The sequence below is a fragment of the Harpia harpyja genome, chromosome 22 (genome assembly GCF_026419915.1).
Source record: "Harpia harpyja isolate bHarHar1 chromosome 22, bHarHar1 primary haplotype, whole genome shotgun sequence".
NCBI classification, from domain to species: domain Eukaryota; kingdom Metazoa; phylum Chordata; class Aves; order Accipitriformes; family Accipitridae; genus Harpia; species Harpia harpyja.
Window position 1 is genome coordinate 17,631,500 of NC_068961.1, and position 25,005 is coordinate 17,656,504.

Here is a 25,005-nt window from a genome sequence, read left to right on the forward strand (position 1 = left end):
TTCACCCAAGTCCATTCTTCTTCTGCACATCTAATTCTGATCTCGGTGGGCTCCACAGCTGCCTCCTTCCTTCTGCTGAAAACAGATTGTTGGTTGAAGGAAGAGTAGGTCTCACATCCAGTATGAAATGTAACTGCTGCAAAAAAATTCATCTTTGATTCAAAGGGACTGCTAAGTGGTTGCTAAGAAAAGTAAGATGTAGCACTTTGGCAAGAGCATGTTCAGAAATACGAAACAGCTCAGTGCCCTACCTTCTCCCTGTGGCAGATCTGACATTTGTGTGCATTGCTAGCTTGGACTGACAAATTACTCAGTATTTTCCATTAACATTCATGCTGCCAGGTCTTATAATAAGTAGGGAGATACCAGATTTCAGCTGAGCTGGAGATAATGTTAGAAAGCAAACTATCCCAGCCATCTACCAAATTACAGACAAGCTCTGACTGTTACCCAGTTGTCTCAGCCACTGCTGGGGGGCAGGATGGCCAGACGGGGCAAAGCTAGAAAAAAATAGCTCTTCCTCTTCCTCACCTCAAGAGATGGTCTCTGAAGAGGAATCAGGAAACTCACAAGTTTTGTTCCCTTCTTATTGCCCAGGAGAAAATTTTTCCTCAAAGTCAGATCAGAAAATGGTGCAACGGTGAAGAGCTCTGGGTCTGTGCCTTAGCCTCCAGCGCTTCGACAAGGTGGATGCAAAACTCCTTGGGGTGCAAGAGGGACTGACATGAGAATTTGGGAAGCAGACGTGGTTGATGAGGAGAACTATTGGGTTGTAGGATCACTCTGAAGATGCAGCTGTAGTAGAGGCTGTTCTGGAGGCTGTTTAGGGATAGCATTAATTCCTGGGTACACAGTGAACAGACGTGCTTGCAGGAGCTAAATATGGAACAGTGAGCATCACAGATACTCTTCTCTCTCTGTCGCTTGCATGCATATACAGGCACACACCTATCTCCAGAAGGGCAACGCAAGCTGAGGGCTCAGATAACCAAGCCTTTGTTTAAAAAGTCCTTTCTAGCAGAGGGAGTCTGATTTTTGAGCCTTTGTTATTTGGCATACTGCAAAATAACAGTCCAAAATCCTGCTTGTCTCCGAGCCACCTTTATTGTGGCCAGGCAACAAGGGAAACGGAAGGTGCCTCTGGGTGAGCCTGTGGCCCATCCGATTTTACAGTGGGAGCACTGGGAGTGATGGAGCTGACCGAGTGTGGAAGGAGAGAGAAATGCCTGTAATCTGTTTTTCTAGGGTACGCCCTGGCAATGAGGCAGGATGGAGAACATCTCCGAGGGACTTCTGCTGGGAAAAGGCTTTGCCAGCCAAATGCAAATACATAGAGTGCCTGACCTGTCTTCTGTAGTCCTTTGATTTTTTTTTCTCTGCTGTCTTTTATCTTCAGTCTGCAGCTGTACCCAACATCTGTTTTCCCGGGAGCAGTGTCAGCAGTGCATGCAGTGACCTCCCTTGGCTACCCAAGGAAAAGAGAGAAGGAGATGCCACCAGTGATTTGGAGGATGAAACTTGTGCCGCACACTCGGACCGGCCGCACAGCTTTCCCACACCCGGTTTGGCTCTGGTCAGCCCTGTTCTTTCTGAGTGACAGCAGGTCAGAGAAACACACGATCCCAGGGGGAACAAGAATATAAGCTAACCCCCATCTTGCATAAAAGTAAGGGAAGTTGGATAAAGCCCAAAGAACAATATGAGCTTCCTCCGTAGTTCCCACTCTGCCTTTTTGAACAAAAAGTTCCTTCTGCTGCCTTGGTTTCCCCTTTACTACAGCAAAGAAAGACGTTCCTCATATATCCTCCATTACAAGAGTGAGGCGAGGCACGAATATTTGTGTTACCTGAAGTCTCATGTCTTCTGAGGGCACTTCTTTCTTTGTGCCTGGATTTCTGAAAGCTCTCCTGTTGCCTTCCCCTTACCTGCTGATGGCAGAATACTCTGGGCATGAGTTGTGAATAGAAAAGGCATAGGATCTTCTTTGGCAACTTCAAAATAATTGGAAGTAAGCATTTATTTAAGTGCAAAGCTACAGTAAGAATGGTTTAAATTTACCATAACCTTCAGAAACAAAGCCACTGGAAAGAGAAAAATTCTAGTCCTGCTGTCTGCCCAGATATGCTGTGTGCTGCCCCTGAAGCTGGAGTATCCCTCAGGCATCCCGAGCAGGGGGTCACTGGGACCAGTTAGAGAAGGAAGAGGGGACATGACCCTGACTAGTGTTCACACACTGTGGAGTCAGGGAGCAGCTGGGATCTGCTGTCTAGATCCAGACCCTGGGAAACGCTTCTCTGTCTCACAACTTAGATCCATCTTTAGAATCTGTAGGTAAATTAAGCACCAGCTGATTGTGATTTAGAAATTCACATGAAGTACAAAAATGAGAAAGAATTTCATGTAGGCATTTCAGAGCCTTGCAGAAGCCTAAGCAAAATCATCCCCCAGAAACAAAACACCAACTAAAAGAACTGGCTAACTGAATGGTCGTGTTGCTCTTGCTGTGATAGTCAAAGGGCAGGTAAGACAAGGTTTCTAGACAGAGTTAGCATCTTTTTTTAGGCCAGATAGTATACTTGGAAAATTAGATAAGCCTTATGCACACAAGTTCTTGTCCTAAATACAGATAATGTCTTTTATTAGACCACCTTTTGGAGACTCACAGTCCTTTGGTTTAGAAGAAAAGGGTTGGATGGGATTCTCAAGGGTGTCTCAAAACACATTAGACACCTCTGTGTGGGTAACTGATCCTAACGATTGTTTCTAGTTAAAGAAAATTGGGTTTGACTCACAAATTCTGTCTTAGTTTACAAGAAATCATCTTCCTCCACACTGTTCAGAATGCATTTCAAAATCTTCTGATGGTGGTTTTATTATGATGCAATATGGTCTTATCTCTTAATTCCAAACCAGGAATGACTAAATTTTTGTATCTAACCCTAAATTTTAGTAGCTGCTTTCAGAGTCTTGTCATCATATGCTTTGTGCAGAATAAGGAGATTATGAGAAATTTCAATCTTGGACTTGCATCAGCTGTTCTCTCTCCAGACTCACAAACTGTGAAATCTGTGCCATCCAAAACATCTAAATATGGAATTGAGGCCAATGCATTTGTTATCTGCTGCCATTTTTTATAAGTAATCAACTAGTTGGGTTTTAAGGAACAGGCTATGAGATACTGTGATAGATCTGAGGATACTTTGGTTTCACTTCCAGTATTCATTGGTAAATACCATTGCAGTAAGGATTTTAGGAATTATAAATGTTTGCAGCTGTGGACAGGCAGAAGGGAAGACTTTGCCTCCCTTTCCCTTACGGTTTCTCCTTATTTTATCCCTGTCATGCAAAACAAAATAGTTCCACTGTTAACGAAACAACTACTTGGTGAAACCACGTAATGTGCCACCACTCTTTAGTATCTCAGGGTATGCACAGCATGTCACTGAGCTAAGCAACCACTCAATGTCATATGTTGCGCCAGTGAAATTATGATGACTGATGCAAATTTGAAGTCTTTTTAGTAAAACCAGGGAAAGAGTCAGGAAACTTTTTTTTTCTTTTGAGAACATCAGAACAGATGTTACCCCTAGTGCTAAGCTGGACTAACCGGGTCTTTCTCAAAGAGCAATGGGAAAGTTAGAGAGATTATAAATGAGGACACTAAAAGTAGTTCCCATAGGAACATAAGAAAGTAACTTAAACATCTCTTATGTTCTTTCAAATTTAAGGGCAGCTTCTGAAAGCAGGATATAACCAGCATATGGACACAATCTCAACTTCACACGTGAATCCTCATCCCTCATTTTTCCACCGGGTTTACATGTTGGTGTACACCCAGTTCTCCACCTTGCTGTGCAACTCCAGCTGCTGCAGCCAGGGAACTGGGGGGGTGAGCTCTTGGGCATCGCTCTGAAGGACAGTAGGGATGCAGCTATTGACCGCTGCACTGGGGGAACACACCAGCAGATGTTCTCAGGGTTGTTCCCCACTTGATTCATTTACTGTCCCTTCTTCTGTACGATATTAGAGACTTCACTAAAACACAACATTTGTTGGGAAGCAGGAGGTAAGCAGGAAATTCATGGGAGATGCTGGAATTCCCTAGTGACTTTTATTTTTTGTTAAACGAAACAAGGAATTCCAATCAAATGCTCCAGTTTAATACCTGCAGCATCACCAGGACCTCAGAATTACAACCCCAGACGGACACCGCCCCGGGCACAGCAGCCTGCCCTTCACTGACACACACAGGCAATTAGTAATGCTGCCAAACTGCTCCGAATCATAATCTGTGAAACAAAAGGAGATTCAATGAATCAGGTAGGCAAACTGTCTTGAGATTTGTTTGTGTTGACAAGTTTTTCTGCTGGTACAACCCACTTTTTGAAAACTTCCAAGTTCATAACAGGTAAATGAATCTCAAGCCATTTTTTAACCCAGCTGCCTTTAGTAAGTGGTTTCATCTGACTTTGCACCAGGTAATGAAGTAAAATTTAGCACGCAGAGAAGCACATTTTCATGCCGCTGAAAAATTAGTAGAAGTGTGTGCATTTGGTAACTGTGATTGTTTTTGTAACTAGATGCCATGATGGAGAATTTCAGAGGTACACATTTTATAAGTGACATTGAAAAAATAACCCTTTATATTTTTATTTTTAATTAGGCATCTCTAAAGGAGGTACATTCCTGCTCTCTGAATGCAACATTAGCACATTATTTTTGCTTTTGCTTTTGTATTTGGGAAGAAGCGGTTATTAGTTTTCAGTGGGGGTCTAACCAGCAAAATTGCGATACTGTGTATTTTCTAAAGATGATGGTATTAGGTGTATTCCTGATTGATTTCTTCAGGAATTTCTTACTTTATTTAATGAAATAGTTTTACTTAAGCTGAATTTTGGAACAAAATCTTGTTATTAGTACAACAAATAATACCTAGGAGGTCTGCCTTTAGGCTTCCACTGGGAAGAGATTTTATTAAGAGACTCCACAGCATCTTTTTTGCTGGGCTGTTTTTCTATAATGATAGGTGTATCCGTTTGTCTGTCTTTAAGCCAGAGAAGGTGAAAAAGCTGACAGGTGTGATCAGATAAAAGGTTAAATCTAGCTGAGGTAGAATAACATGGCTATGATGATCACTTTATAGGCTTTAACTGTGATCTACAAATTTAAAAGACTCTTTTTAGAAGTTCAGCAAGAACCAGAGCTAAGAGATGTTCAACAGAGCAAGGTATACTCCGGAATATTTTTCCTCTAGTGTTTTTTTATCTGGCAATTCATTCCCCATGGGCTTTTTTTTTTCTCCTGTAGAAAGACCAGAGCAGTAGAAGTCTTTAAAAAAGTAGCAGTAGGTAGTAGTAGTAACAGAAAGACACAGTATTACATAGTTTTCAAGCCGTATGCTATTTCTGTGATACATGTATTTCTGAAAACACAGATTTCAGCACACAGCAACCATAGTGCTTTTTTGATCTGTAAATGCTTAAAATGTAAAGATACACGTGGAAAATACAGACAAAGCAGAGCGATAAATTACACCCAAGCCATGCCTTCTGGTTTTGACACATTTTTAAACTGCATTCCTGATCTGCTGCTGAACAGGTAGTCATACCTGCTTGCTTACCGGAAAAAAAAAAAAAAAAAAGACTTTTATAGCAATAAGACCTGTGCAAACCTGCGACCAGAGACGCAGAACCTGGGAGGGGGGAGGCCAGGAGGGGAGCATCCCTGCAGCAGGACAAGCTCCCAAAATGGGGGGACACTGAGTGTGTGTGTCCCCCATCCCCGGTGCCCCCCTTCATCCCGGGGGGGGCGGCCCGGGCTGCAGCACCGCCCCGCTACGGGCGGAGCGCGGCGGCTGCGGGGAGTCCGCCCGCGGGAGCGGTGGAAAGCATCCCTCGGTGTTATTTCTATTAATTAATTTTTTTTTTTTTTTTTTTTAATTTATTTAAAGACTCTATTTATTCTCCCCCGCCAGCCCGAAGTTGGATGTCTTCTCGACCCGCCTGGGAAGGGAGAAGGAGAAGGGAGGGGTGAACCCCCACCGCATCCAACCCGCGGAAAGTAAGCGCCTTGCTGCGCGGAGGGGGATCCGCGGGGGCGGAGGGGGACCCGCGGGGGGGGATGGCCGGGCAGCGATCGCTTTCCGCGGCTGCGGAGCGCCGGTCGCGCCTTGCGGATTTGGGGGTGAGGGGGGTGCAGGCCGGTGGGTGCCGAAGCCGGGGGTCCTGCGCTTCGCAGCTCCTTTGCCGAAGACTTGAGTGGTTTTTTTGGGGTTGTTTTTCCCCCTTGGGTTGCTCCAGATGCTGGATGCAGGTGGGGTTTTTGTCCAGTTTTCTCTGCTCCCCCCGCCCCGCTCCCTCCTAAATAAGTGTAAAAAAAAGTTTGCGAAGGAGAAATCACGAAGGGAGATCGGGTGGCGAGGTTTTGGCTTGATGCAAAGTGGACGGGTCGGGTAGAGCTGAGGGGGTGCTCGGTGGTCCCGGGGATGCAGCCAGCAGCATCTCGGCCCTTCTGCACAGCTCAGGAGCGGGTCCGTCTCATTTACTGTTAGCACTGCTATTTCTGTGCAAAAAAAATTCCTCCTCGCACGCAGGAGGGGTTGCCTTAACTTTTACACTACTATATAAAAGTAGCTTTTCTTTCAAAAGCAATTTTCTCACGCTGTTGTAGCACGCTGTTAGAATTTTCCCTCGAGTGAGTGGTATGGCTTCAAACATGTCAAATAGGGGTGGACTTCATCCCACGTATTCTGCACTCACGTTGTTCTCGTTTTCCTGTTTGTCTTTTTCATGAATGTGAATGCCTAAAAGTAAGTCTGTAAGTCTGCATGCGAGAGGTTCTCCCACAGTTTTGGGAGCTGGGAGGTACCTAAACATCTGGAGCCTCCTCTCTGTCTTCTAGATTACTTCTAAAGACCTACCTCTGGGTCTCTTGACATCTCACAGTGTGACTTAGGGCATGGAAAAAATAGTCCAAGAATTTTGTCTTCAGTGTTGCAAAGTTCCCCGCAGTCCCCCCCGTCTTTCAACTGTGTTTGAAAAAATTAATTCAGGTGATACCTCTGATTGTGGTTGCTTGCCGTTAAGGATAATTCAGGTTCTGATCTGGAAAACAAGGTTTAGTGTATAAAAACATAAAAATATAGTATTCCTGCCATAATTCTGGCATCAGTTCAAAAAATTGATTCCTCCTTCATAAAATTTCAGCTGGGAATGTCTTTGAAATTGTATGAATATTTTTTAAATTTTAACTTTTCAGTAGAAAGCTACGTTCATAAATGAAGGAAAATCACCATTTAAAAATTGATTTTAATATGAACTCAACAGCAGGCTGATTAAGGCTGTGTGCTTATAAGGTTTTTTAATAGCTCCTTGATATCACAAGAGAATAACGTAAGTATAATGTAAGGGTAAGGTAAATTTTTTAGCAAAATGATTTCAAAGTTTGATTTTATTTATTTTATGCAATTTTATCAGCTGTTCAATATTTAAAGTGAATAAAGCATCATCTTTGGCATGTTGCACAACTTTGCAAGGGAAGACGATAAAGAATCTGCCAATTAGAAATAATGAATGAATTAATTTAAGAAAAAAAACCAAAACAATCCTAAACCCTTAAAGCTAATATGTTCAATAAGTGAGTACATATTTGGGACAAAGTGAGAAAAAAACCCCAGCTTCACTGGTGTAGGATACTGCTCAAACTAATGCATGGTGGCAAGTGCAAAAAGAAGCCTTACACTCTCGGTATTAATGTCTGTGTTCCCAGAAGCTGATATAACATCTTTTGAAACCTTTTTTTCCAACAGACTGCTTCAGAGAAAAGTGCAAGCAGTGATGGGTGTCTGTTTTGCTGTATCTTTAGATTACTACTGTCAGAACCAGTTAACAGACGAAGCATTTAATAACTGGTGACGTTAAATGAACTTTTGGCCTGTTTCACCTGGCCATATGTTTTGTATCACTTTAGGTACGTTTTCCATTCCCCGTCAAACAAATTCAAGGAGACAAACTGGATGCTCGTTTATTTGTTTTGAATGCAATTGTAGGTGTTATTGTTTTTTTCCTTTTTAAACATTTTTTGAGAAGCAGAATTGGCAGAATTAGATGCAGTCCAGTCCTGCAAGCTCCTGAGTTTGCTAGAAATTAGAAGGGTTTGGGATGTCCTGCTAGATCATGAAGACCTGGGGAGTGCAGTGTCACCTGTAAGACAGGGTTGTCAGAGTTGCAAAGTAAACTCTATTAAACTGAACTCTCTGGAGAAAAAAAAAATCAAGTAAACCTTCGAGCACACAAGTCCATCTTCAGGTGTTTTTCAGCAATAATGTGTATTATTCAGTTAAATGCTAACATTAGGTAAGAATTAGACCATTCTTCAAGGGATTTGTATGGGTGTTTAGAAGCTTTATTGAAATCTGAATTTGGCTTGTACTTCATCCAAAGGTGTAAAAAACTTAGCACTGTATACCTGAGCTACTAAGCTCTCTAATAAGAGACTTAGTCCCACACAGCCCAGATCTTCAGCCGTTTTCGTATGCAGAGCCCTGTCTCTTAAGATCACCCCAAACTTTTCAAAGCACATCTTTGTGCGTCCTTTTTGTCATCTTTTGATTTCAAGTGGCCGCATAGCTTGACCTTCACACTGTGTATACTAACTTTTAAAAACATATCTTACACTGAATTGCCAGGGCCTGCTCCTCTTGCCTGGGCGTTAAGGCATCCTTCCCCAGCGCACCAGGGCAGAATTCATCCCACTGGGTAGCGGTCACTGGAGAAATGACCTTGGCACTGGGCTTTGCCTGCATACCTGGTGTCAGACTCCTAAATTTTAGTCAGCTGAATCCCATCCAGGAAGTAAATGTCCTTTTACAAGCACTGTAAATATGAACTCTAAATATGTCTTTAAAAATGTAGGATGTATGTGACTGTGTATAAAAGAGCTACATTTTATTATTTATATTTTGAGCTGAATAGAGATACATATATAAAGTTGGTCATATTTGCTAAGGGGATTATAACCTTTGGCTTTCTTTAACACCAAGGCTGCGATGCTTTAACGATAACATTACTCAGACCTTTTGTCTGTGATTATTCTGGTGAAGTTAATTTCCACATAGAAACATTTCTGGTGGCATACTATAGTCTTTGCTACAGATTATCTAGGTGTAACCACTTCAGCTTGGAAAAACAAATTGCATCTGTAACTGAAATTAATCTGCATGTAAATCAGACTTAAGTCTCTTCAGATTTTGAAGCCAGATTCTGCAATATGCTTTGTAGAAGGGAGGAGCAGATAGAACTGACCTTAGTCGCATTCCTCAGTAAACAGTCACGTGCAAACAGATTAGGCAAAACTGTCTTTGAAGTGATGGAAAAAGAATAGATTAGTTTGGGAGAAGCTAGGGTGTAAGCAGAATTATTAAAAAAAAAAAAATCTACAAATTATTAATTACTGTTTATTTCACTGTTGCCGTGGTTTAACCCCAGCCAGCAACTAAGCACCATGCAGCTGCTCACTCACTGCCCCCCCATCCAGTGGGATGGAAGAGAGAGTTGGAAAAAAAGGTAAAACTTGTGGGTTGAGATAAGAACAGTTTAATAGAACAGAAAGGAAGAAAATAATAATGATAATAATAACAATAATGAAATTACAATAATAATAAAAGAATTGGAATATACAAAACAAGTGATGCACGATGCAATTGCTCACCACTCACCAACCGATGCCCAGTTAGTTCCCAAGCAGCGATCCCCCCAGGCCAGCTCCCCCCAGTTTATATACTGGGCATGACGTCACATGATATGGAATACCCCTTTGGCCAGTTTGGGTCCGCTGTCCTGGCTGTGTCCTCTCCCAACTCCTTGTGCCCCTCCAACCTTCTTGCTGGCTGGGCAGGAGAAGCTGGAAAATCCTTGACTTGATCTAAACCCTACTGAGCAACACCTGAAAACATCAGTGTGTTATCAACGTTCTTCTCATACTGAACCCAAACCATAATACTGTACCAGCTACTAGGAAGAAAATTAACTCTATCGCAGCTGAAACCAGGACAACTGTACGTCTTCTTTTCCTGTGAATTCTTTCTTCCTTCTGAAGTTCTCCTTCAGCACAATGCCACCGTGCTTTTCTCCTACAAAAAAAAAAAGCACAGCTGTTTGCCTTTTCAGTCATACAGTTAGTGACTGAGAAACACTCAGCATCATTATTTTTTAATGAGCTGTTCTTTCGTTTGTGTTTTTTTCCACTAAACTTTAACTCTGTTCCTTTAAACACAATTATGAGTAAATTTAAAGTGTATCGATGGTTAGTCCCAGTTAGTTTCCTTCTATAAACTGCAACCAGAATTGGACAGGGGATAATTTTTTTTTCCAAAATGGTAGAAAGAGGATTTCAAATGTTCTTTCTCTTAGATATGCCACCTGAGACTCTTACCAGTCTAAATTACCGTGTACCTCCTAAGTGGGGGAAAAAAGCAGAACGCATCAGCATTTCAGATTGTGAGCGACCTAAAAGTAGAAGGTTTACAAAATGTACATAATTTAGTCATCACAAGAGGAAGCAAAGACAGACTGTATGCATCAGAGTTCAAAACCACTGCAGCAATGAGACATATTTAGCACAGTGACTTTGTGAAAGTAAGGAAATAGTAAGAAGAAATACGTGCTATAAACATTCACTATGACACAGGGATATGTTAAAAGAAAAAAACCAAACAATCTCTCCATCTTCAGTAATCTCTGAACTCTCATCTTTCCAGCTGGTTAACACATCTTTTCCTATGAGACAATTTCCAAAAAGCAGTGGTTAGGAGCAATACGGAAGATTTTGAAATGCGTGTAATCATTCTAAGATTACATGACTCCTGAAAGAAAAGTTTTCATACTTTTTAGTTCAGGCTATAACATTATACAGATATATATATCTATCCATCTCTGTTCTTATAGAAATGTCTGGGCAGAATTTGCCTGCAACCATGCAGAAGGCTGGCTAAGCAGTTACGCATCCACATTAAGCACTCTGCTATTGCTTCACGACAGACACACACATCATAGTCGCTGCTTGTGGATATACAAGTTCACGTGTGTGGTGGGGGGGAGACGTGAGGCTTTGGGTGTTTGGCTGCTTTATAAATAATGAAGGAGAACATCTGTCCACTGGTAAATGTGGGAGAAGTGAACTTGATATCACAGCTCTGCCAACCTTTGTAAGCACATGAGAGCTTCAGGGACTGCGCTCGAAATTAGTCTTTCTGGGTAAGGAAATTCTTTCTCCTTCTCCTAAAATTTTCATCATTTTAATTAAGGTCTGGCCAAGACTGAAGTTTTGCTTGGTGTGGATTGACTCGATGTGGAGGAAGATACAGTTCTTCCTCTGGGAAGCCGCTGCAAAAGATATGTCTTAACATGCATTTTCTCACCTGAGGAACTTTGCTAGGAAGGTGCAAATAACTTTCTTCATGCTAAACTGTGAGCTAGGAAAAAAAACTGTTTAGAACAAGGAAATGTCCGCAAACGGATTTTTCTGTTGAAAATCAGAGAGAAAACTGGAAAGACTGAGAAATACTTGTTACAGCTCAAAAAGGGAGGAACTGTTATAAAATTAGGTACCTACTTTGGTCTTGGTATGGAAAAGGTTGTTTTGTTTTCTTCTCTATTTTCAGAAGGACACCCACTGTCAGAGGAAACAACGGTAGCTGCCCATTGATAGAAGGGCTGCCCATTTGCTCTGAAGGAAGAGACCATGCTGAAGCACCTTTTTAAGTCACCTTCCATTCTGAGCCTCAAAAAAAGATCATCTAACATGATCCTGGGTTTAACTAACTAAGGTGAATTTGAGATGATTGTTTGCTTGGTTTTGCTGTCCTGGAGTTAGCTGCAGAGCTGACCGCTGGGAAGGCACAGTGCAAGAAAACACTCCTGTGCTGCAATACAGTATTTCACACCTGCGTAACCATCCAAGAGGTATCTCAGCTGAGTGAAGACTGCAAGAATCCTGAGATGATTTGACCTGTAATGGAGGGACGCTTCTGGGAAACTGCTGGAGGACTTCAGCACAGGGCATCTGCCGTCTCTGCCCTCATCTATCCCCGTCAAAGTCCGAAATGAACCACTCTTGGACATACAACCTGAGCTTTGGTGCACCTACAGATCCTGTTGAGCCAAGGGCTGGACTCTCACGAAATGGGCACACAGTAGTGGCTGTTTTTCTTGGATTTATCTTGTTTTTTGGTTTCTTGAATAACTTGATTGTCCTCATCCTCTTCTGCAAGTTTAAAACCCTCCGTAACCCAGTCAACATGCTCCTCCTGAACATCAGTATCAGCGACATGTTAGTGTGCATCTCGGGCACTACCCTCAGTTTTGCATCTAACATCCACGGCAAATGGATTGGAGGGGAGCATGGTTGTAGGTGGTATGGCTTTGTCAATTCCTGCTTTGGTAAGGCTTCAATGATAATTCTCTTATCCTATTCTTTTGAACGCTGGTACGTGAAGCAACTTGATGAGCTAGCTGATCGCTGCTCAGTGGTAAATAGGAGAATCCTTTTATTGCCTTGTTATGGTCAAACACAAGCGAAATGGATGGTTTAAAACATTTTTACAACAGACTAGGAAAGAATAGCACAGATCTGATAAGTATTTCCTAATGCATCCCATTTTTTGAAATGACTTGTTTTTAAGAGCTAAAAATGGCATCTAGAAAGAGGCAAGCCACTGGAAGGAGCTCGACTAAGTGTATGGACATATATAATACTTCCCTCATTTTCAGGAAAATCTGTGCCAACACTAAACTACAGGCCCCTCAGTGCTGCTTCTGTCATGAGCAAAGCCTCCTGAAAGTATTCCATTTACCATTTGTAATTATCTATCAATCTATAGTATGAACTCCCTCATGTCCCAGATAATGACAGTTTTCATCATTAGATGCTTTTTGTTCTCCCCCGAAGCAAAATCTTTATTTTAAAATTACATACTTGCAGATTCAATAGCAAATTAAGTCATAGGAATAGATTTGTTGGAAAGAGTCAGTGTGCATCAAAGTCGCGGTGAAACAGTGTTCAGCATTCTTCTTCTGTCCAGACAAGATTTTCCTGCAGCCAGCTTTTGCGCTGCTAGATTTAAGTGTTTTAACTGAAAATTATTTTAATTATTAAATAAGATAAAGGAAAAAGTCCCGTCGCCTTAAGAATTACATCACCAAGCAGTGACCCTTTCTGCATTTATTCCTGCATTCAAAAAAAGGGTCCACTAAAGCATAAACTGGCCTGTGGGTGCACATCTAGACGTGATCCTTACCTCAACCGGACTGGGGGACCTGGCCCAGCTCCCACTTGCTTTGGAGCCTCCAGGTCCCCAGGCCAGGACCGAGCGCATCCCTGGCTCTTCTCCCAGCCCGGAGCTGCGGTCCGCCTCGTGCAGGCACTTTGGTCCCAGAAGTGCTCCCGCAGCCCTTGATGTAGAGTCAGGCTGCGGCTCCAAAGCCACGTTTTCTACCTGAATTATAAGCTCTCGCTGTTTCCAATGGTGTGGTCGCCGGTACCCTTCCCTTCCTCAAACGTGTGCTCCAGGGATGGGAGTTAACTCAGCCTAGCAGCTTCCCGTGGGAAACTGCTGTTTTGCCCAAAGCGAGCTCTCAGGACTTAGCAGTGTTGTGTAACATAAAAGCACTGACTTTGGCCATCCAAAAATAGACCCCATTATCAACAGTACCTTGGCTTGTTTTGACCGGCTGGTTTGGGTTTGGTCTGTGCAGAGCAGAACGACGTGTCTTCTCTTTCCACATTTCATTTCCATTTTTGTGAATTTTATGAATTGCAGTATTTCGGTAACTAGTCTTCTCAGGGAGAAAGAGGTTAGGACTGGGTTGTCTCCATCCTTTGATTTAGCCTCCTTTTTATTATTTAGGGGTGGGATGGGAGAATAACATTTGAAGGGAGGGGAGAAAAAAGGTACTTGTTTAAGGGATTAGAACAAAAGTATGTTGAAGGTGCCCTTCAAGCCTGCTTCTGTCAGGATACCTGTGTGTTACCATCCTGGGAACTGTGGAATTAAACCAGCAAATGGGTAAGTTTCTCCTGGGGTGACTTGCTTATGGGATAATTCTTCTAAGTCAGATCTTCTGTATACATCAGATGGATGGCAAGAGTGCAGATTTCTGTGCTATTCTGATATCTGTGTTCATGTGAGAGTTTCTGGTATAATTCTTAAAAGTGATTAGATCATCAAGGAACAAGCAAGCAAAGAAAACCACAAAACCCAGAATGCCGAAGGTGACTTCAGCTCCTCTGAGTGGTGTTGGTGCTGTCAGCAGGGTATTTTGGGCAGCCTAAATGCAGGTAGTTACTGAACTGTGCACATAGAAACTTCTCGGGACAGTGTTGAAAAAATTCTTTTGCAATTCTTTTCTCAAAGTCCTGCAGCGCTCACAACATTCTTTCTTTCACTAGTGTGTATAAAGGGCATACTGAAGAAGTTTGCTTGCAGGGTTATAATTAAAAAATGTTCATTGGAAAATAACATGAGTAAAAGCAAATAATAGTAGGAAGTTGCCTAACATTTATAAGTCTCTATGGATAGATTGTATCTGCCAATAAATACCATTATTCATCAGGTTTTTTGAATTTTTGTACTCCAAAGTGTGCTAAAAAAGAGCTACTGTAGGTGTGCAGTGTGTTGATAGCTTTTCCAGGACTTCATAGCACTTGAAAAGAAAATGCTTAGGTATATGATTTTTTTTTTTTCTTTTTTTGCATTCAGTGTGTGCTGTAAACATCACAGACTGAACCAGGATCCATTGAATGGAATGGTGTTGGGGTTTTTTTGACTATTGGAAAGTGACGTGAGAGAGTTGTGAGCTTTTTATTGAGACTTGCAGGTATTATTGCTCAAAGAAAAAAAAAATAGCATCTTATTCATTGTATGATTATTTTCCTTGTCTTCTGTGGACTTTGGAAAAATTGTATAAAACTTATCAAAGTGATTCAGAAACTCAGGAGGCAGAAAATCAAGTATATTCTGTGTCATAAGCTGGTGGCTTAAGACCTCACTGATTGGTGCAGTGTAGTTACAGAGGATAAGGAAGCTTTTTGTCAGCAGGAGGATTTTTTGACACCTAAGTAGTCCAGTTTAGATCATAGCCTTTGGCCTGATCACTGTGACTACCTTGTGAGTGGCAAGGCTGATTAGATTTATAAACATAAATGCAAAAGCCACAAAGACCACAAAATACTGTATGAGGCTATGGTGTAAAAGGAGCATGTAAGAACACAGAAATGGCAAAATAGGCTGGCAGGAGAACATTTCTTTGTGTTATTTACACTTTCTTGCAGTCCCTTAGCTATTCCCCCCCAAAATTATGTACTTCCTATTTGATAAAAATTAGCTTACCCTCCTTTGTGCCTCATGTCTGATTTTGGCCCATCGAGGCTAAGAGGAACGGTCCTAATGCTCGGGGTCCAGCATAGAGATGTGTAGTAGGAAAGGTAATTAAGAACTGAAGTTCAACATCAAGCTTTGTAAGAATAAATCCTTCAGTATTCTTATCTGTTCCTTTTTTTTCTCATGGGATAGATCCTATCCTACTGGGATAAACGTCAGTATAGGGCCAGGATTTCGGATGATGTTACAGTAAGCTCACTGGCTTCAGTAGAATTGCACTCTCTTGTACCAAATGAAGGCACGTACCTTTCTTTTTAAACTGCAGTATTTTCCTAAATCATGAAGAAATTTTAAGTGGGCAACTAATCCTCATGACTTGGTGGGTATTTGGTGATGAGTAGAACACACCTAAGCCAACTTCAAACTGTTAAAATATTTTTAAATGTTATTCTTTCTAAAAAGGCTTCTGAGAAGGACTGTATTTTAGTGGGTTTTGGGTTTTTTTTCCCTCCCACTTCATTTTGTGATGCTATGAAAACCTCCTTCTTCCTGTTTAAAACCAAATTGAGAGTGAAGGTATTATCCCCCAGGTCTGTGGCCTGGATGAAACCTGAGCCAGTGAAAGTAGGAAGCTGAGATTTGTTTCAAATGTAAATGCATGGTGAGAGACCACTCTTTTTTTCTCTAAAGTGTCTTACCATTTTTAAAATCACGTAACTGTTGCCCTGGGAGATCATCTGGAAAGCAGATCTGATTCTCCTCCCAGCAACATCGACAGCAGAATGTACATCGATGTCGCTCACTGTGGAATCGAGCTGTAAGTTCTTTACTGGGCAATCCATTGCCTACCCCAGGCACTTAAAAACCGTGACCCAAGAGCCAGCACCAGGGGGTTACCATGGGCACAATGGAAAAAAATACGGACAAAGTGTAGGTGTTTGGTTTATTTACTTGCTGCTTTCCACACGTCTGCTTTGTGATTTCAAACCATTCACAGAAAGCAGAAGTTTTAGAAGCTAATGGGAAGTGCAGATGCTGATCAATAAGCATGTAATGGAGATTTTAAGGAGAACATTAAATGTCATGAGACCTGCTAGGAAGTGTAAGAGTTGTTGGGTCTTGATCTGGGGGACCATTAGGGATGGAGCTAGAGGAAGAACAGCATGGGCTGTTCCCAGCGTAAATGATTTTACCCTGGTCCTTGTGCATGTTTGCAGCTCTGTCAAGTAGGTCACAGCAGTGGAAACTGCACATGTCGCTGAGTTGGGGAAATGGATGGATTTGCTAAATTTGCTCCCATTACCCACCACTTAGCCATGGTTTCACAGGCTCATGGTTATAGATTTAAGCAAACATGGAAAGGGACACAGGGACAGGATGCATTTTCCCAGCTGAACTCTGAGTAAACTTTGCAAGCAAGCTGAAATAAGAACTGTTACATCTATCATGAAATGATTAAGCATTAGATATTATTTTAGGAAAAATACATTATTTAGTAACACGGTCCCATAGAGACCATATATACACAAAGTGATATGCCATCCTAAGATGAAGTTTGTCACGCAGCTTTGACCATCTCACACGTAATCTCTCCAGTGCCTTATTAAACCCTTCAAATCTCTGGACAGATAAAAACTTTCAGAAACATTAATCTTTTCCCAAGATACTTGCACTAATGTAGACTGTCCAAACATGTAGGACAGGCAGAATTTGGGCTCAGATGACTTGGGGAGTTCATTTTCAGAATTGCTACTTTATGTCATGCCACATCAGGATTAAATATTAAATAGATTAATACATACGGGAAAGATGAAGCGCTCTCTGGCTCAGGAACTCTAACATTAGATTCTAATGCTGGAAAAATTTCAAGGCACGTCACTAGCAGGGATATTTTTGTGACTGTTGAACTCTTAGCTCGTGCTTTCAGGTGTCTGCTGGTTGTTATCTCTTCCTCAACCTTTATGGTAGTTAAAATAGCTGGCAGTTTGCCTGAGAAGTTGATTCCAATCTTTCATTTTAGAAAACAAATTCAGATTAGTGCTGTGGAAGTGAACATCACTATGTAAGAGGACACAGAGAAGCCTATGCCATGTGAAAGCTGTGTGATTCGAGGCCGTGTCTTCCCCCACGGCGTCCTGGATGCAGAGGGCTACGTTCTTAAACCTGTTCTAACCGAAGTAAGGCATGTATATGTGTCCTTATGTCCTTTGATAAACCAAGGTCGTATCTGAATGAGGACTTTAAAACTAATCTTTTTAGAAACCCCATAGTACTCAACTATATGGGTAGATAATCTTTTCAGTCACATTAAAGCAGTTATTGATTAATTCCTTTGTAAACTGCCAGAGAACACGCTGAATGAGAAACAGAGCTGCTCATGATTTTGTTTTAAAGTTCAGCTGCCTTGTGACCTTAAACAAATAATTTTCTTCTTAATCTTTTACCTTGATTTTATATGCTGTGGCTTAGATTCACTGCACTAAACTAAGGTGCTTAAATTTAGAGTACAGAGTTCTAACGTACTGGAAATGCTCTGCTTACGAGATGCAGTCGATACCCCAGGTGAAATGAATGGCTCTTCTGTGAGAAGACACATTTATTTCCAGGAGTAAAGACGTAATCTCCCTTGGCTTGATCCTGCAACAGCTCAAGCCTGAAGTTTTCTGAGCCCTGATACAGCAAGTACTCACCTCCTAGTGCAAACCCACCCTTAGCAGCTCCTCACCTGCCCACTGAACAGGGATAGCTCCTTCTCCGGTGGGCTTGGGATGGGATTAAAAGTGATATTTCTGTACATAAAGCTGGTAGCAAGCACAACTAATCAGTAATGTTTAGGAAAATGTAGTTCTGCATCAGGCCCCAAAACTGTTCGCTGTTTGAAGTGCGCAGACTCTGTTATGCCTGCAGCCAGCATGACCCATGCAAACTTTCCTAGGTAGTTGTTCTGTATCAGAAATACTCTGCTGGTTCAAAGAGAGGGGGAAAAAAAGGGGTCTGACTAATGGGAATAGGTCAAAGGTGCTTACAGTTCCTTTATCTAAAAAAGGGCAAATGTTGTCATTACCCAGGGGGCTTTACTTATTTTAATACAGTGGTACAGCTGATGGTTTGCCCTGATACGCGTTAGATTGTATAGTAAATGGAAACACAAAAGTACTTATTCAGGAGATATGTAATCTGAATTCCTCTTTGGCATCCCCTCTCTAGGGAAACTGAAGTTAGCCTGCTATTCTTTTTGTTTAAATAATTAATCAATGAGGTAGTGGTATATTATTAAATACACTTCTGAGGGTCATATTTACATGGAAAAATGAAATGCTGAACCCCTTAGAGACAGATGGGAATCATCTGACTAAACCTAGACACTTTCCAATCCCCCAGGCTGCTTTTATAATCAATAGAAAAACAAATTTGTACTGCCAGCATGCAAATTGTCTGACGTATTTGAGATATTCTCTTCAGGGTGATATGAGCTATGTCCTACAAGTGCCCCTTTATCTCCACCATCTATGAAGGGAGCCCAAGCTCAGGGGTAGACATTTACTCTGTACCTCCCTGGAGTCATGAGATGACCATCACAAATAAGGTGCTTATTGCTCCTTTTCTCTTTCTGTCATTTTCTTACTTTTGCTTATAATTCCCTCCCCACTTCAGTGTCTTCTTCCTGGATGTTGGGTTTATTTCTTAGGCTATTTCTAGTTCCTATAGGTATTAAACACTGTACAATGTTGAAATCACTTGGAATAGTTGTCCAAGAGTGGGTATTTGGAAGACATCTGTTGTGTTTCCATGAAGAGGTGCCCAAGTCCTCTTTCAGAGCTTGAGATCCCACATTCATCATGTAGGGAAAATGCTGTCCGCTCTTACAGATAATTTATAGAGCACAAGTACTGGGCTTCTGTGTTCAATTGAAGTGCTTGAAACTGGGAGTCAGCTTAGGCAAAAGTTTTGAAAAACCTGATAAAGAAGGAATCACGCCATGCAGAGAAAGTGGAAACGGAAGACCTAATGTCATGCTTTGAATGTTATTCCTTAAATCAGAGACTTCACTCTGGTAGGTGCTTTAACGCTGGTTTAGGATAAGAGAAGATTTTGCCTTCCTTACAGCAGAGCATCGCCTAAGGTCTCATTCAATTTTCCCGTGTTTTTAAGTCATCACAGACCATGGGTGTTGTTGCTAACGGTGTTAGGTCAGATCCTGCGGTGTGCGGTTGGTGTCTGCATTACCAGGCATGGTTGCTTCTCCCTCCCCTGGTCTGGGCAGCCCCAGCCGAGCCCCATCTCCACACCATACTGCAGTGGGACTGTGGGGTGCTCCAGAACCCCCCCACTCCCTCCTCCTCACCCCTCCCAGCTTTCAGCACAGCAGAAATTCGAGCACATGGCTCTAACAGGAGCTGGAGGGTGCTCTGAACAGGTCGCTGATGCCTCGGTGCCCTCAGCTTGCACCAGCAGCCACGTGTAGGTTGACTCATCGTATTTTCCCTTGGCTGCCATCCTTAACGTTTTCTACTGTGTTTTGGTGTATGATAATCTAAAGCCTATTTTCCTAATGCCTGACCAAAAGAAAACAGCAAAAACCATGCAGAGATATCAACAGTGAAGGGTGGACAGCAGCTTGCGTACGTGTCCCTGGAAAGAGGGACAGAAGGACAGAAGAATTCCGTAAGGAAATTGATAATTCCTTTGGCTTTTTTTTGTGCATACGTAGCTGTCCATGTGTTGCTAATTTATGGTCTGTAAAAAATGTTCTGCCCATGCCCCAAGCGTGCTTCTGTGCACGTGCAAGTGACTGCCAATTTCTGCCGGTGTTTGATGCTTCCTTATTGAGCAGCCATGCTTGCTCTTCAGTTGCATATTTTTGGCTCTGAGACCTCGCTCTGCGTTATGTCCATGTGTTGCAGAACGCTAAGGACTTTATGCAAGGAGGTAGACAAATAACATCACTTTACATAGAGACCTGGAATAGGAGCTTAAAGGCAAAGACCACATCGGATTTCTTGTAAAATTATCCTGATGGTGAATTGGGTCTAAAAGGTCATGGCTGTAAGTTGTGTTGGAGATGATGGAAGAGCATTTCTGTCAGCAGGTAAGTTTAATCATTTGCAGTTACATTTGCAGGCCCTTTTCCCTAATCCTGGGTCACGGCATTAAGCTAGGCAACGCTATGCCTGATGTCGGTTTTCTATTCCTTTAAGGAAAAAGCAGAAACCAGCTGTGCCCGTAGTCAGGCCACACACATGTGAAGAAATATGTTATTAAAATGCAGCTGGCTTTCTGGTCCCTCAGTGGGTAAAATGAAATAAACTAGAACCCAGTAAATAAGCAATATTCAATCCAAAAAACTGTATTAGAGAGCAATGGACTTTGCTTGAGAAAGGCTATTAAATCATATTCTATTTAACTATGTGTTTAATAACCTCTAGTAACTCCTAAAACCATGTGCGTGCTGACACACCTGAACAGAATTTGGTAATTTTTTTGAAAACTTTTAAACTTCATTTGTAGTCTCTGAAGTATACTAGAGAGAGGATATTATCTCTGCCTATTTAAATCCAAGTTATATATCTAATGGCTTTTTCTTAACTGATTACAGTCATTTTCTATGTCCATTTCTTTTTAGGAAGCATTTAAGCAGAATGCTATATCTTCCAGTCTAGTAAGCAAATGAATACTTACAGGCTTTTCAGTGATAAAAGGGATACAGGACCATTGGCATAGTTCCAAGTAATGACACAGTAATAGGTAATAACTATCAATTTCATTTTTTCCCCTTTTTCTCAGCTGTGGCCAATACTTCATACTTAAAGTAATCCCTAAAGGGTTTTTGGTTTTGGGGTTTTTTTCTGTTTGTGCATCTGCCACTTTTCGGATTAGAAATGTCTATTAAGATGAGAAAATAATCTGCAGTAGTTTGTTAAAAGAGTGTGCTGACATGGAAAAATAAGTTTCTTTGAAAGCTGGAGCTATCCTGCTTATATTTGTATTTTTGTAGGTATCAACAGTAGCTGAGAAACTGTTTCTGAAACCAGAGTAAATGTCTAACAAGTTAATAAACTACAGCCTCTATTGATTTGCAGACCACTTATTGTTTCTGTTGATTTCACAGCTAACATGATTCACTACTTAAGTAATCCAAATGCCTCCTATTACTGGAAGGTTTGTGGGTTCGGTTTTGTTGTGGGTTGGGTTTTTTTGGTTTAACACTAAGTTGAAATGACCTCTGGCTGCTGTAAATTTTCCCATAATTGATACAGGCAGGGGGAACATTTGATATTTGCAGACAGCAAACGCAAGGGAGCCCCACTCCAGGCAGCCGCTTCCTTCCCCCTGACATCCCTCCGTTCCTTCTCTGAGAAGTGTCCCCGTGTTTTGACTCCTGGGTGGTTTTGGGACCCGGTTGCCCCTCTCTCTGCCCGTGCCGTGCTGGCCCGGCGTGGATCAGGGCAGGCAGACGAGCGAGCGTTCACCCCGTACAAGGGGCTGCTCGACTCCCCTCGCAGCTCTCGGAGGTCCGGACGGTAACGCCTCTCATCAAGGGCACCCGGGCACCGTCTGTAAAACTACTTTTTATAACAGTGCCAGACTTCACGTCCTTCAGCTGAAGGTTTCTCACGCCAGCTATCAGCATGGGGCTCAATTGCTCTGGGCTATTTCAGCCAACAGGTCTTCCCAAAAATGTGGTAAAATTACGTTACTTCTCCCGTTTGTGGTTTCTTAAACCCATTTCACAGACAGATGCCAATATGTTGGAGGTACAGTCTCATCCTATGGCCAGATACAAACTTCTGCCATTCCTCATGAAAGTATAGCAGCCACAATGCAGAAGGCTAATGACTCACCGGGGTAAGCTGTAAATCTTTACATATATTGCGCAGTGTTTTATTAGAGGCAGACGTTCACTAAGTGCTAATTTTCTACTGTTGTTTTTCAGTTGTATTTTCTATTCCCTTTCTTTTTCCCCCCCTATTGTTCTATTGTTTCTATTGGTTTCACTAATGCAATCCAGAGCAGAAATAGCGGATAACTGTGGGAAGAAGGGATCAAAGTGAACAGGCTTCAGATGAGTCAATAGCTGGAAACTGGTTTATGCTGAATTATTTTTGTAGAGATTTATAACAACAGAAATTTGTTCAGGACCAAATAACTGTCAGAAAGAAAGGGTAGATTAAAGCAGACTTGATTGTGAAAATCTTTCATAAGGATTAGTTTTGTCATCTTTAAAAATCAACAGCAATGTAAAACTTTGCTTAGATTAGGACTCTAATAATTTCTACGATTCAAACCCATTAGTTAATTCACATACGTGACATTTTATTGCTTGATATCTAAGTGTTTTCTGAGTCTAGTACAGACCTCTGAGATAGTACTGAAATAGCACGCTAACATCTGGCAAGATTTGCTTTGAGCTAAGAAATGGTATGAATTTTACAAAAACACAGATAATCCCCTTCAACTTGTCCTTATGAAAATTTCAGAGCACACAGTGGTTGAATACAGTTGGGTCTGCATCAGAGTTAATTCTTACGTGCATATGTGCACTGAAGCATTATTGTTTGCCGAATTTACAGTTTGTGGGTAATTTCTGTTCTGCATTCAGGACGTTTATGATGTTACTGGGGGACCTCTTTGCGCTGACACGTTTAATCACCCTAATGAAATTATGGAAGCTGTTGGCGCGCTGCGCAGCGGGCGGCAGAAGGCAGAATGTCCTGGAGCGGGGATCTCGCGCGGTGGTCGGGATCGCTGCCTTCCCCTCCGCCGCCGGCAGCGGAGCCGGCACCGCGCGGGAGGCCGATGGCCATCTCCGTGGCTGAGCCATCTGCCCCGGTGTGAGTTTAGCAGGAGTTAATTAGAAACGGTTCTGGGGTAGGAAGTAATACCGTAGGGATGAGGAGTTACAAATTCTGCCTCTTAATGAAAGGGTGGAGTATCTATATGGTATTTGGGTGGGTATTATGTGTATGTTTTGTACACTGACTATGGTGCACAAAGCAGCTCTTCTTCGTGCGAGTCTTTGTAACAAATCCAAGCAGTTTGCCTTAATTTATCCAAACTGCCCAATTTTGCTCTGCTTTTGGTCTGCTCAGTCTTCAGAGAAAGAGCGTGTGGCAGCACAAGAGGGCTGAGGTCCAGCACCAGCTGCGTGAGGATGTCGAGGATTGCTTTACTGTGTGTATTTCTTAAAACTGGAAGTGTATTTCTATTTAATATCCTTGGCAAAGACTGCATCACAGGAGTAGGATGAAAGGCTGCCAGATAAATATGCCAGTCAGGATTTAAATGGGCTTTTCCTAATGGGTAGAAAGCAGGTTATGAGCCAAGACAAAGCCATAGCTTAATATTCTTTGTGATAAGAGCAGTAGACATACCACCATCTGGTTTGCTCTGTATAACAGTTTTTCTCTATTGGTCGGTGCATCAAGGGGTGTTTAACAAGGAATTTGAGGATGAGAACGAGTAGGAGTTTTACAAGTGTTAATACCTTTTCTGGGGTTGGGAGCACTCAGACCTTTGGGAAAAAAATATTAAAAGTAGATACAAGCTGGTAATTGCCTCTTACTGTGCTGTAATTGTTTCTTCTTATCACTTTAATAACAAAAAATAGTTGTGCCTTGTGAAGGGTTGTGTATATCCATACTAAGTATTTGCCATTCAAAAATACTAAACTTAAAGTTAGGATAACTTTCAGTATCCAATGATACTTTTCCAGTACGTAGTCCTAGCAGCCTGTGATTTTTGGTGTAGGGACTTCATCCCTGAAGTAGTACTTTTGAGTCTAATGGGTCTTTCTGGCTTTATCTCCCAGGCCGCTCGCTCTCGGGAACCCTGCAAAATTTTGGTATGTACAACATAATATATCAAGGAATTCCACTTATTAACTATGTACTATGCGCTACACAAAGAAAAGTACTTTCTCCTGTTTGTTAATTCTGAGTCTGCAACCTGATGATTTCACTTGAAAACCCAGTTCTTGTATTATGAGAAACGCTAAATAATCTTCCCCCATCTACCTTTTCATATTTTCTCTTCTTTTCTCTGTTTTCCTTTTCTAATAAGCCCTGATGTTTGCTTTTCTAAATGCTGCTGAGCATTGCTGCTTAGTGGAAGTGGTTTGCATAAAGCTATCTATCATAACTCTCTTTGTAGAGCAGTAAGTCAGTCAGAAACAATCGCTGTGTATTTAAAGCTAGGGCTGTTTTTCTCCACATATGGCAGTTTACATCAGTATTGCATTTCATCTGCTCAGTGACTCAGTTTCATGCGGGTGTTCTGCAGTACTCCGCATCAGCTTTTGTTGATTTTGAGTTACTCAGTGTAGTATAATCAGCAAACTTCACTCTTTACCATCTTTTCCAGATCATTTATTAATGTGATGAATAACCCAGGGCCTAGTACAGATCCATAGGGGACTTTGCTGGCCACAGTTTGCATTGAGAAAACTAATTATTTTCTCCTGCTCTTTATTTCCTGCCTCTAATCAATTATTTATGCATGTGAAGATCTCTGTTATTGCAAGGTAGCTTACTATCCTTAAGAGCCTCTGGGCTAGTCAGAGCTGTTTGGAAAGCCAACTAGATTTTATGGAATGTATCACCCCTGTCTGCACAGCGCTGCCAAGGACCTCT

At 41.8% G+C, this 25,005-nt stretch overlaps 1 protein-coding gene across 2 annotated transcripts in view; it reads left to right on the forward strand.

Moving 5' to 3' along the window:
* The first annotated feature begins 5,893 nt into the window (after positions 1 to 5,893).
* The window catches only part of LOC128135195 (pinopsin-like), a 93,993-nt gene continuing 74,881 nt past the window's right edge, over positions 5,894 to 25,005 (forward strand). The window contains exons 1-2 of one of the 2 annotated variants that reach the window (XM_052773900.1): positions 5,894 to 6,060; positions 11,660 to 12,437. In XM_052773900.1, coding sequence (XP_052629860.1) covers positions 12,101 to 12,437 — 337 coding nt within the window. In that variant the 5' untranslated portion in view covers positions 5,894 to 6,060; positions 11,660 to 12,100. Of the gene's footprint in view, positions 6,061 to 11,118; positions 11,253 to 11,659; positions 12,438 to 25,005 lie in introns of those variants that run through there. The other variant, XM_052773899.1, reaches the window with a different exon arrangement.